Genomic DNA, 12,085 nt, shown 5'->3' on the forward strand with positions numbered 1-12,085 from the left:
GACGAGCCGGCCCGTCCCCGCCGCGGGCGCGCGGCTTTTGTAGAGAACGCGGGAAGTCCCGCCCCGGCCGGCCTCCTGGGGGCGGGGTCTCCGTGCCCCGCCCCGCCCCGCCGCCCCGCGCGAGTCGCCCTGCCGAGGCCCCGAGCCCTCTGCCCCCCGCCCTGCATCGCCCCCCCCCGCTGTCCCCTCACGGTGTCCCGCACCCCCTTATAGCCGACCCCTCTCCTCACTGTCCTCTGTGCCCCCGGGACCCCCAGAGGCCGCCCGGGACTCTGACATCGGGGGCTGGGCTCCAGCCTCCTCACCTGAGGGAAAGCACCCACAGGGGTCCCGCCCCAGAACCCTCCCAGGCCTGGGCCTGGCCGTGACTCAGCAAAGCAGGCGGGAGGCCACCGGGGATACCAGAGCAGCGGGAGGGGGGCCACAGCGCCCCGAAGCCCCGGGCCAGAGAAAACTGGCTCCCGGGGTGCTGTCCGGGCTTGGCCACTCTCCACGGCTTGCCATCCATTGGAAACAATTGGCTTCCCAGGTGGCAGCCCGCTCCTGCGCCCCCAGCATCCTCCATGAAGGCCCCTTGCTGGGTTGAGGGACAGACCCCCAATCAGGCCTGAGCATCAGAGGGGCTCCCAGTGTAATAGGGGGTAGGGCTGAGAGGTGCCTGAGGAGCACGGGGTCCCCTCCCCCTCGCCTGGCCAGGGCGCCAGCTGCGGCTTCCTGGAGCCTCTGTGGCCATCAGGTGTTCAGTGCAGCCCAAGAGACTCCCCCGGGCAGCTGGACACCCACCTGGCAGCACGGACTTCAGTTCCGCAGGTGGTGCCCAAAGGGCCTGTGTGGTCTCAGGCCTGTTGGCCTCATGGACATCCCAGGGGTCAGACAGCCCTCCAGCTAGTCCCCAAAAAACACGGCTTTATGTGGCAAAACCCACCTGCTCACAAGGTCTGGAGGAAGGTTGGGGGAGGGTCTTGGAAGGAGGTGGGCAGGAAGGGTCTGTCGCGCTATGCGGTCTGCCGGGTGGGATCCTGTGAGAAGAAGGCAGACCTGCTGAGTCAAAGTCGTGTCCTCTCATGGTGGGGTTTGTGGGAGCAGGCAAAACCTCAGGGGATGGGAAACCCAGAAGCGAAGGGCAGGTGGACCTGGCTCTCAGATGTGAAAGCCATTTGCTTAGGGGAACACAGCAGAGACCTCTCCACAGGTGTGTCTGGGCCCTCCAGAGGGCTCCAGAGGAGGCCCATCCCGCCCAAAGCAGCAAAGAGGACCTCCCCTCTCGGGCCCCTCCCCGCAGCCCTGCTGTGAGCCTGCGAAAGGCACCCAGTGCCTATACTGCCCTGCAGACAGGTGCAGGGGATGGCCAAGGGGCAGCGCTAGGCAGAGGCTGTCAGGGTCCACAGGTGTCCACGCGTGTGTGACTCAGCAGCCCCGAGGCCTCGCCACCCAGGGCAGCCTGGGCCAAGAGCCCAGCTTCCCACCCCCCCAAGTTTCAGTGGCCTCATCCTAGCGAGTGGGGGTGCAGAAAGCAAGCCCTGGAGCTCTGGGGAACCTCAGGCCTCAGGAAGGGCTCGAGGTGCGGCCCCTGTGCAAACAAGCAGCGCAAACAGAACCTCCTTCGCTTTCTGGCCCTTTGGCCCCATTTGGGACCGTGGTGGGTTTGTGGGGAGGGCTGGAGAGCTTACGGGGAGGGGGTGGCAGGAAATGGGGCCCAGGGGAGCCAACGTGGCGGCCCCCACCCCTGGAGAGTCCCTGCTCTGGCCTTCCCAGGATGCCCTCCTGCGGAGCGTGGCCCTTGCCCTGCCCTCCTCCCCCAAGGCCAGTGAGAAGTAAACAAGGCGGCAGCTGGGGAACCCCCTGGCAGGGCCCTCTCGCCTGCAGGGAGAGGTCAGGTGGTCTGGCCGGCAGTGAGTCAGCATCCCATGACCACCCGTCATAACAGGGGGGATCCCCTCCCACTGCCACCTATCTTAGTGACATTTTAACAGGCAGCCAGGCAGCCAGGGTGGGGAGCAGGACCCCAGAGCCGAGAGAGCCCACAGAGGCCCCAGTGGCAGCAGGGAGACCAGAGCCAACCAGACCCTGTCCCCATGGTCCAAGGCCCCTTTCTGACTTCTGCTGTCTGTCCTCTCCCTGGACTTCAGGGACCTCCCCTGTGCCCGCTGCCCCCTGAGTCAGAAAACCCACTATCCACCAGTCCTGCCGTCTTCTGACATAGGACAAGCCTCTCAGTTTCCTCATTTTGAAATGGGGCTAGAATGGGGCCCCTCCCAGGTAGCTGGCTGTGGTTTGGCTGTCTTGGGGGGCATCAGGTGGGGGTGGGGGTGTCAGGAAGGAGACCGCAGCAGGGTTTGAGGTGAAAGAATGGGGAGCACGGAAGAGACATGAGTCAGGAGTTTCCGGGGGACAAGCAGGGGCGGCCAGGAGGTCATCTGATTCGGTGTATTGCTGTCTTGAACGTCGTCCACACCTCAGTACAGCCTGCCTTACAGAAGTGATCCCATCTCTTGACAATGGTATCCTAAGTTCTGTTTATGTTCTTTGGGGTATGGAGCCACGCCTGTAGGTGGGTGCTGGGTCCACCAGCGACAAGGCCACGGCAGGACTCAGGCCACGCCTCTCTGGGCCACCTCGAGGACACTGAGGATCACAGGGGCTCAGGCGCCTCCGGAACCCAGCACAGGGTCCAAGGACTGAGTTTGTTTCCACGTGGAGATGATTCGTGGGTGGGAGCTCCACACCGCCCCCCACTCCCTTCTACTCCATCACCAGGGACAGACACACCCCCACCTTGCTTCCTAACTGTGCCAACTCATTCTACCTAATGACATTCCCCTGGCTCCTCCCCCCATCTGGAACTCTCCCTCCTCCTCCTGCATTGTCATCTCCTCCATGGGGCCTTTCCTGAGCACCCCCTTGGGAAAATCCCCAGACACTGCATGTTACCTCCTTTTTTTTTTAGGCTTTTATTTATTTGTCTGAGAGAGAGAGCGTGCTCCCACAAGTAGGGGGAGTGGCACGCAGAGGGAGAGGGAGAAGCAGGCTCCCTGGTGAGCAGGGAGCCCAACACCGGACTCCATCCCAAGACCCCGGGAGCATGACCTGAGCTGAAGGCAGATGCTTCACCAACTGAGCCCCCCAGGCACCCCAGGATGTTACCTCCTTTTAACCCTTCCTGCAAAAGCCCACAGCCCAGCCGAGAGGTGTGGGGGACCATGGTGGGGTAAGGGTGGGGTGAGTTTGGGGATGTTCTTAAAGAAAAGGGGCTCGGGGTGCCTGAGTGGTGCAGTTGGTTAAGCATCTGACTCGGTTTCGGCTCAGGTCGTGTTCTGGGGTGGAGAGATCGAGCCCCGCGTCGGGCTCCACGCTCAGCACAGAGCATGCTTGGGAATCTCTCTCCCTCTCTCTTTGCCCTCCCCCCCACCCGCTGACTCAAAAATAAATATATAAATCTTTAAAAAAGAAAGAAAGAAAGAAAGAAAAGGGGCTCAAGGTGTGGGTCGTCAGGGAAATGGAAGAAAGCCAAGAAAGTCAGGACTGGAGAGGTGGGGGAGGCCAAGTCGTCAGGGCGTGGCTGGAAGACAGGGGCAGCCGTCCAGGCTCTGCTGCCTGCATACCGTCCCACGGGGGCGGGACATTTGGTCCTCAAGGGGGCACTGAGGGGCACCCTCCACACCTGATGGTGCCCCTCCGTGGGCAGTGGGCTGTGGAGGCAGCTCTCACCAACGCTGAAGGAGGAGAAGGACGCGGGCCAAGACCTAATTCAGGCCATGTGTGTAAACATATCAGAAAGCTCAGGGGGCGCCTGGGTGGCTCAGTCGGTGAAGGGTCTGCCTTCAGCTCAGGTCATGATTCCAGGGTCCTGGGATCGAGTCCCCCATCGGGCTCCCTGCTCAGAATGGAGAGCCTGCTTCTCCCTCTCCCTCTGCTGCTCCCCCTGCTCGTGCTCTCTCTTACTCTCCATCTCAAATAAATAAAATCTTTAAAAAAAAGAAAGAAAGCAAGCAAGCTCGGTGCCCAGGTCGGGCAGAAGCACTAAGCCTGATCGATGGGTGGCACTAGGGGCCTCGCTAGCTGGGCCCCCAGTCCCGCATGCCTGGCCGGAAAGGAACGTGCGGTCAGGGCTTGGGCCAAGGTGGTGGTCCCTGGAGGTTGCTGCGGGCCACCTGGGTAGAGGCAGGACCCGACCTTGTCCTCACCCCACCCCACTGATGCCCAGTGGCCAGCCCCTTCCCAACCGTGTGTCCCTGGGCCTTTAGCCCTGGTGGATGGATCCTTGCCCCATGGAGACGCCAGCCGGAGCACTGGTCTCGCCCAGCACAGCAACAAGGAGAGCACCCCTGACACACACACACCAGGTCTGGTGATCTGAGGTGACCCGGCCACGGGGCCCCTAAGGCCATTCATTAGTGGAACCTGCCCATGCCCGGGATGGAGGCTCAGACGAGGGTCAGCAGGGTCATGACTGGGATCCGATGACGAAGCACCTGGCATGCCCGTCCCAGCCTTGGTCGAGACCTCCACCCACGCGCCCTATTGTGGGCCCCCGGAGGGCCTGCCTGCCGGCGGATGGTTCTGGAATCATAAACGGAGAGGCCGGGAGGTATGGAGGGAGGGGACTGCAATGAGACAGTGTAGCGACCCCAGAGGGGTCAAGGCGCACCAGGCGGATCCGAGACAGGAGAGCGGAGGAGGCATCTGGGCCTGGCAGAACAGGCAGCAGCCCCAGGAGGCAGACAGGGAAGAGGCAGTGTGGGAGAAGGGCGAGGGGGCTCCCAGCCCTGCGCTGGCTGGGAGAGGTCAGCGTGGCACTCCCTCGGGGACTCCGGTCCCAGGCCAGGCAACGAGAGGGTGCCTGAAATGGGAGCCGTGCTTTCTGGAGAGGGGGGCAGGAACGGTTTGGGGTCAGTGGCTCAGGGCCGTGTCCACCCCCACCTGCCCATGTCCCGTCGGAAAACCTTCTGAAAAAGTTATCAGGCTTTCGTGTGCTCCAAAGTCCCAGCGCCCTGACAGCCCTCACCGCCGGGGTCTACCCACCCCCCTGCCACCCCACCTCTCCAGCTGGCTGCAGGGGGACTCACTGCATCACCCCAGGCCCTGTGTGCCCCGAGCCGGGGCTCCCCTCTTCCCAGCACACCTGGCTCGGCTCCTCGTCCACATCCCTGCAAGCCCTCTGCAGCCAGGGCTGGCGGGAGCACCCTTAGTCCTGCCCGTGTCCCTGCGCCTGGCATGTGGGGGAGCTCAGGTACCGTTTGTGGGGTGCATGGGGATGCTGTCCAACATCGCTGTCACCCTGATGCTAGGGAACAGGTACAGCAGAGGGTCCTCCCTGGGACAGCCCTGGCTCACAGCCCAGGCGACTCCCTCCCATGGGGCCCCAAGCAAACACTCAGCATCTGCCTTGCCTAGCGTCCAGGCTCCAGCTGTCCCACGCACCCCAGGGCAGGACAGGCGCAAGGCTCCCACCGGTGACCAGAGGAGAGGACAGGAGAACGGCATCCCAGGGCCCTGGGGGCTGAGGCTGGATCCTTGGCACCCTACTCGGCCTGGAGTCCAGGAGTTCCGGTCTGGCAGGCCCTGAGCTGAGGAGAGAAGGCCCAAAGCCCGGAGGGCCTGGGCCAATGGGGGAGAAGGGGGGGCAGGGGGCAGGCCCAAGTTGGCAAGGTGCCTGCTTGTGACTGGCTAAAAGCATGTCAGGTGGGAAGAAGTCATTAGAGCGTGTTCACAGCTACTAACGAGGGCACAGCCCCCCGGCCCTGGGCTCCAGGGACTCACACTCCTCCACTCTCAGGGTCTGTAGTTCTGGGGGGCTCAGGGCGGGGGCTGAAGTTCCCCTTGACAAGAGTTGGGGTGAGAGAAGGAAGGTTACGGCCCTCATTCTTGCATTTTACATGCATTCCCAACTTCCTTTATGGATGGAAACTGTCCTTTAAGGATTCATTTCTCCCCAGCACTGAGGGTAGGGTGGGACAGGTACATGACCCGAGCTTGGCCACCCAGAGCACGGTGGCGCCCTGGGTCAGGGTTGGGCGTGTAACCCAAGCTGGCCGCTGACCCTGACCTTGGTGTCTGAGCTCCTCGGTCCCAGCAGAGCTTGACGCTGGATCACGAGATGCCTTAAACCAGCTGATTTGGGTCTGGGTCAGGGGTAGCCACGAGAACTAAACCACCATACCTCATCCCTGCCCTGGGGTTCCCAGTGGCAATGACACTCCGCGCGATGCCAGCCACCAACCCGGAGGTCAGCTGTGACCCTGCGGTGCCCTCAGACCCCCAGCAGTTCCTGTCGGTCGTACATCCTGACAATCACGGCAAAAATACTCGCGTAGTGCTTCCCTTATGCCAGGAAGCATTCTGAATATTTTATCTGTACGAACTCTCCTGCTCCCCTGAGGTATCGTCACATGATTCGTTCCTGCTCAGGACCTGAAAGAAGAGCCCCGTATCCCTTACAGGCCAGAGCATGTGTTTATTTGCCCATGCCAGAGCTTCGAGAGCTCTCTTTCCCTGTCGGGGAAGCCTGTAATGTTCCCACGGTCACATCTGAAAGCCTGGGCGGGAACCACCATGAGCAGAGTTCCCTGAGGACCCCTGAGAGATATGTGGCTTTGAGAAATATACCTTTATTAAATCATGGAAACTTGGGGTTATCAAGCCTATCGTCACTGATTATTACCCCCACTTTTCACCCCGGGGAAAGAGGCACAGAAAAGATTCAGTACCTTGCCCAACGTCATACAGCCGTGTCACACAGGGGTAGGGCCAGGATGACGAACCCAGGCAGGCTGCCTCTCTAGTCCGAGCTCTCGACCTCAGCGATATACAATCCCCTGGAGGTTGTCCTGAACCTGTCGACTTCTCTTCATCTCCAACCCCCTGGCCCCCATTCCAGATCATCTGTCTCCCGGATGCCTCCGTCAGGGCAGAATGGAAATCTCCTCTACCGTTTGAGGTTCAGTAACTGGGTCTGTGAATTAATTGATGAAAAAAGAAAACAAATGAGCAAGAGAAAAGACATTTTTATTAGAGTACTAAGCAGAATTTGGGGGCTTATATACCAACTTAATAGGGAAAGCAGAGGAGGAGACAGACGGGAAAACAAAAGACTTTTAGGAGAGATAAATGGGCCCTCAGGAGAACAGATGAGAGGTATTATTGATGGTTTTGTGACAACGGGCTTAACAGGTAATAAAAGCCACTCTGGCGGGGATTTAGGACAATCGAGTTATTTTGGGAGGCCTTGCTTTTTGGCAGACAAGGAAGTTCAAGGAAAAGCCTATTTTCAAATGCTTTCAGCTCGATACAATTTTCCTGCCGCAGTGATGTATTCTGGATTCCTTCACTTACAACAGCCCCTGGCTCATCTCCCTGCTTCCTCTCTTACTCCCTCCTGCCCCTTTCCCCTGCCTGCCGCAGTGATCTTTTCAAAATGTGGGTATGACTGTCTCAATCCCATGGCAGCCCCAACTCTTCTCCCTGCTTCAGACGCTTTGGACGCTCCTCGTAGCTCCAAGGGTAAAAACCCCTGTCAGGACGAGGTGTGCAAAGACCTGCCTCCCTGCCCCTTCTCTCCCTGAGCTGTAGCCAGCAGGCCTGGGGACTCCTTGCACAGCAGCTGATCCAGCTGGGCCCCTCCGCTAAGGCTACCTCTCCCTCTCCCCTGGGCCATATTACTAACCTCATTTTCCCAGGAAGGCCCCTTGTCTTTTTACAAGGGAATTTCCCCTGCTGTAAGCTTTCTGAGCCCCATGGACTTTACCTTTCCAGCACCGGGTGGAGTGGCCAGGGCCAGCACACTGGCAGGGCAGGGTAGTGTCCCAGGTAGTGTCCCTGGTGTCACTGGTGACTCATACGTGTCTGGCACATGGTGAACATTCAGAACATTGGTTATGGGGGCGCCTGGGTGGCTCAGTCGTTAAGTGTCTGCCTTCGGCTCAGGGCGTGGTCCCGGCGTTCTGGGATCGAGCCCCACATCAGGCTCCTCCGCTATGAGCCTGCTTCTTCCTCTCCCACTCCCCCTGCTGTGTTCCCTCTCTTGCTGGCTGTCTCTCTGTCAAATAAATAAATAAAATCTTTAAAAAAAAAAAAAAGAATATTGGTTATGAATGAAAATGGAAATAAGGCGTCCAAGGAAAGAAGGGCCCGCTGAGGGGACCAGGGGAGGCTTAGGGCAGGACTTCCAAACTCTCATGGGGCAGGAGATTCCCTTAGCATCCGGAGAAGACAAAGGATCCCCGCTTAGAACCCGGTTTTGAAATGCTTAAAATATATTGCATCACAAAAGGAGTACTAATATTGGAGTGCAAATATCAAAATATAAAAACACAAATTTGGGCACCTGGGTGGCTCAGTTGTTAAGCATCTGCCTTTGGTTCAAGTCATGAACTCAGGGTCCTGGGATCGAGTCCCACATTAGGCTTTCTGCTCAGCGGGAAGTCTGCTTCTCCCTCACCCTCTCTGCTCTCTCTCTCTCTCAAATAAATAAAATAAAATGATAAAAAAATAAAAACACAAATTTGTGGGGCACCTGCCTGGCTGGCTCGGATCCACAGAGCATGCAACTCTTGATCTTGGGGTCCTAAATGCAAGCCCCACATTGGGTGTGGAGCCTACTTTTTCAAAATAAATAAAGACAAAAACAAAAAAACACAGATTTGTGACATAGAAGCACCTGTGATCCTCCCCCTTTTTTTTTTTAAAGTAAGCTCTGGGGTGCCTGGGTGGCACAGCGGTTAAGCGGCTGCCTTCGGCTCAGGGCGTGATCCCGGCGTTATGGCATCGAGCCCCACATCAGGCTCCTCCTCTATGAGCCTGCTTCTTCCTCTCCCACTCCCCCTTCTTGTGTTCCCTTTCTCGCTGGCTGTCTCTATCTCTGTCGAATAAATAAATAAAATCTTTAAAAAAAATAAAATAAAATAAAAAAATAATGTAAGCTCTACCGCCCCATGTGGGGCTGGAACTCATGACCCTGAGATCAAGGGTCACGTGCTCTAGGGACTGAGCACGGCATTCCTTATTAACTCATTCAATGATAATATAGAGAGGCAGGACTAACGAACACCAGAATCGCCAAGCAGGAGCGTGTCACCGCTATTTGGACATGTCTGCAACACCCGCAGCCTGAAAAGCCCTGTGATTTCTGTGCGATGGTCTGTGCAATGGTCTCTAGCACCGCTAATTTTGCCCAACTTTGCTGCCTCCACTCATAACTGGAGGAAATGCCACGTTTCAGTTACAGATTAGTAAAAATAAAGATGGATTTTTATTTTCTTTCTCATCTTAACGCCTAGACCTCCCCAATTCTGGGTCCCTGGACCACAGGTTGAGAAGCCCAGGATAGAAGGATGGAAGGACCAGCCATTGCCAAATTCCAGAAAATTTCCAGTAAGTGGGCTGACAGCTGGCAGGTGATCCTGACACGGGGGCATTTTCACTCTGTAGGGAGCAGGGATGAAGGAAGAAGGAAGAAGGGCGCACGGTCTGGGGAGAAAGCAGGACTTTTCTGTGCCCGTTTGGCTCCCTGCTCTCTCCTGGGAGGGGATTGGAGTTGCCGTCCCTGGCACAGAAACTGAGCCCTTGGGTAAGGGGCTGCTGCTCCAGGCCTGGAAGGGCTGGGAGGGAGTCTGGCTGTGGACAGTCCCTGGGGCAGAGAGAGCAGTGGAAAACCGCACTGGAGCCCAGCAAGGGCTGCCCCTGTTTCAAAGGAGAAAGATGGGGGTGCTGAAGCCACAGAGAGGGTCAGGCGAGAGTCCTCCAGGAGCTGGGACGATAGGAGCAAGGCCCCCTCCCCCACCACAGTGGGAAGAATGAATGAACAAATGAATGCAGGAACAAATGAATTAAGGCACGGTGGGCCTCCCCTCACAGGGACCCCCTCCTGGGATTCTGGTGGGGCAGTGGGGAGGAGGCACAGAAAGGCAGCTTGGCTGGGGGGTCGAGAAAGATTGCCCCCCAAACGCCATAGCCCGGAACCCTGTGGCTGCCCAACCATAATCTGTTTGGGTGCGTGGCCCCCTCCAGCCTACATCCCCTAGCCCATCTCCCACTCCTCTTCACTCCAGACCTCACACTTCCCAAAGTCGATCACCCCCCTTCTCCCCCACTGTGGCCCTGATAGTCCCATTCCTTTTTTTTTTTTTTTAAGATTTTATTTATTTATTTGACAGAGAGAGACAGCAAGAGAGGGAACACAAGTAGGGGGAGTGGGAGAGGGAGAAGCAGCCTTCCTGCCAAGGAGGGAGCCTGATGTGGAGCTTGATCCCAGGACCCTGGGATCATGACCTGAGCCGAAGGCAGATGCTTAATGGCTGAGCACCCAGGCGCCGGTGGATAGTCCCATTCCTGATAGAGGCCCTGCAATCCCCAAGATTCTGCCCCCATCCCTGGGGCCTCCCTAATTCCGGTTCCTTCTCCCCAAAGCCAGAGTGTCGGTAGTAGGAGGGGACTCGGATGAGTTCCCCAAACTTTCATCACAGACAGGCCATGACTTTCATTTTTACTGGTTTAATACATTTCCTTAAACCAACTCACTTTTAAACTTAAATACACATTTAGAAAATTTTAAAACCCTCCGTATCACAGTCCAGATGAAAAACCATTATCCCTTGCCACAACAGCTGATGCCCTGTGAAAACACAAGAAGGAAACAAGACAGTTTCCTTCAGAAGACTCCAAGAAGGCTGGTGTTAGTTCATAAAGTTCACTGGGGGCCACCTCGGTGGCTCAATCGTTCAAGTGACCGTCTCTTGGTTTGGGCTCAGGTCATGATCTCAGGGTCCTGGGATGGGGCCCAGCGACAACGGGCTCCGCACTCAGCGTGGAGTCTGCTTGAGATTCTCTCTCCCTCTGCCCCTTCCTTCCCCTCTCTAAAATAAATCTTTTTAAAAAATAAAGTTCATTACAAGTCGAGAGAACAGTACCTGTGTCAGTGTTAAATCAGGTCTGCAGGAAAACGGTGGCCAGTCATTCCAACAGGCCCCAGGATGAAGTCCCGTCGCAGCCAGGGGCCCTGCCTCACCTGCTCCCGGCATAAGGGCCTCTGCAGAGGCTCTTGCCCAGACCCTGCCGGGCTCCCGGGAGCACATCCTGCCCCCAGGTGTGGACCGGGGCTGGAAGAGAAACACAAATCCCCAGCGACTTCCAGTCTGAAACTTCTCCCCGGCCAAAGCCTCTCCCACGGGCCGGAGCCTGCGGGCAACGCTGGGAACCAGGACTCCTAGCAACTGGACAAGGCGCTCCCCAAATGTCTGCCCCAAACCTCGGTTGGACGAATCCCACAGGGGACTGGGGAAAGAAGGAAGATGAAAGCGCCCCGCGGTGAGGGGAGAGGCGCCGGCCCGCGGCCCGCCTCACCCCTGCGGTTGCCCCCTGCCTCCCGCCCACCGGCGCCAGCACCCCCCCGAGCCAGCCCCGCTCCGGACTGGTCACTGTGCCAACACCCCCGTACCTGCGGCTCTTTTGCTCCTCAAAACGGCCCATTGTTCGTACTCTGCGGAGCAGGAGCGCCTCCGGGGCCCCCAGCACGCCTGCATCCCGCCGACTAGATAAAGGTCCTGGAAGGGAAAGCGCCCGGGGGCGTCGGTGCAGGCAGCGGCCCCCCAACTCCAGGCACCGCCAGCTCCAGCCGCACCTCGCCCCCTGCCATCGGCCTGAGGGTCCCGGGCTGAAGGGGGCGTGGGGTCCGGGTCTGAGGTGGGGAGGGGAGGTGGATCCTAATGGAGAGGTGAACAAGCGGGGTGGGGGGGCGGCGGTCCGGGGGATCCGGGGCCCCACGGCGCGCCACCTCCACCGCAGCCGACCCGCGCTAGCGATGGCCCCGGCCTCGACCTACCCGAGGCGGCCCGAAGCCGGGGCCTCGCGAGCTCATGCGGTGGCTACCGTCCCGGGCCGCGCGGGCGGGATCCCGGGAGCCCATACGCCACCCCGCCCCCTCGCGGTGCTGGTGGCGGCAGCGGGTGATGCGGCCCCTTTAAATCCGGGCCGCCCCGCCCTGCGCTGCCGACTCCGCGGCGGCCCCGGATCCAGGCCGGGCCGCGGCTCTCGCCGCCCAGCCTAGCCTAGACCAGTCCGGGCCGGCCCAGCCGCCCAGTCGAGGCCGCCC

The 12,085-nt window shown here is 58.9% G+C and overlaps 1 protein-coding gene and 1 long non-coding RNA gene across 4 annotated transcripts in view; both read right to left on the reverse strand.

Moving 5' to 3' along the window:
* Positions 1-6,588: 6,588 nt before the first annotated feature.
* LOC117801434 lies at positions 6,589-7,966 on the reverse strand. The gene is made up of 2 exons (XR_004623946.1): positions 7,745-7,966; positions 6,589-6,952 (listed from the first exon to the last, which is right to left on the reverse strand). It is a non-coding gene; the product is annotated as an uncharacterized LOC117801434 (long non-coding RNA).
* Positions 7,967-7,977: 11 nt separating this feature from the next.
* LOC109489924 overlaps positions 7,978-12,085 on the reverse strand; it is a 4,383-nt gene continuing 275 nt past the window's right edge. The window contains exons 1-4 of one of the 3 annotated variants that reach the window (XR_004623948.1): positions 11,816-12,079; positions 11,432-11,537; positions 10,905-11,093; positions 7,978-8,035 (exon numbers count right to left, since the gene is read on the reverse strand). Coding sequence is in view for 1 of the 3 variants with exons in the window: in XM_034655834.1 (XP_034511725.1) it covers positions 10,583-10,609; positions 10,905-11,268; positions 11,432-11,537 (497 nt within the window). In the remaining 2 variants the exon portion in view is untranslated. The other 2 variants (XR_004623947.1, XM_034655834.1) reach the window with 2 other exon arrangements.

The sequence above is a fragment of the Ailuropoda melanoleuca genome, chromosome 3 (assembly GCF_002007445.2).
Source record: "Ailuropoda melanoleuca isolate Jingjing chromosome 3, ASM200744v2, whole genome shotgun sequence".
Taxonomy (NCBI): Eukaryota; Metazoa; Chordata; class Mammalia; order Carnivora; family Ursidae; genus Ailuropoda; species Ailuropoda melanoleuca.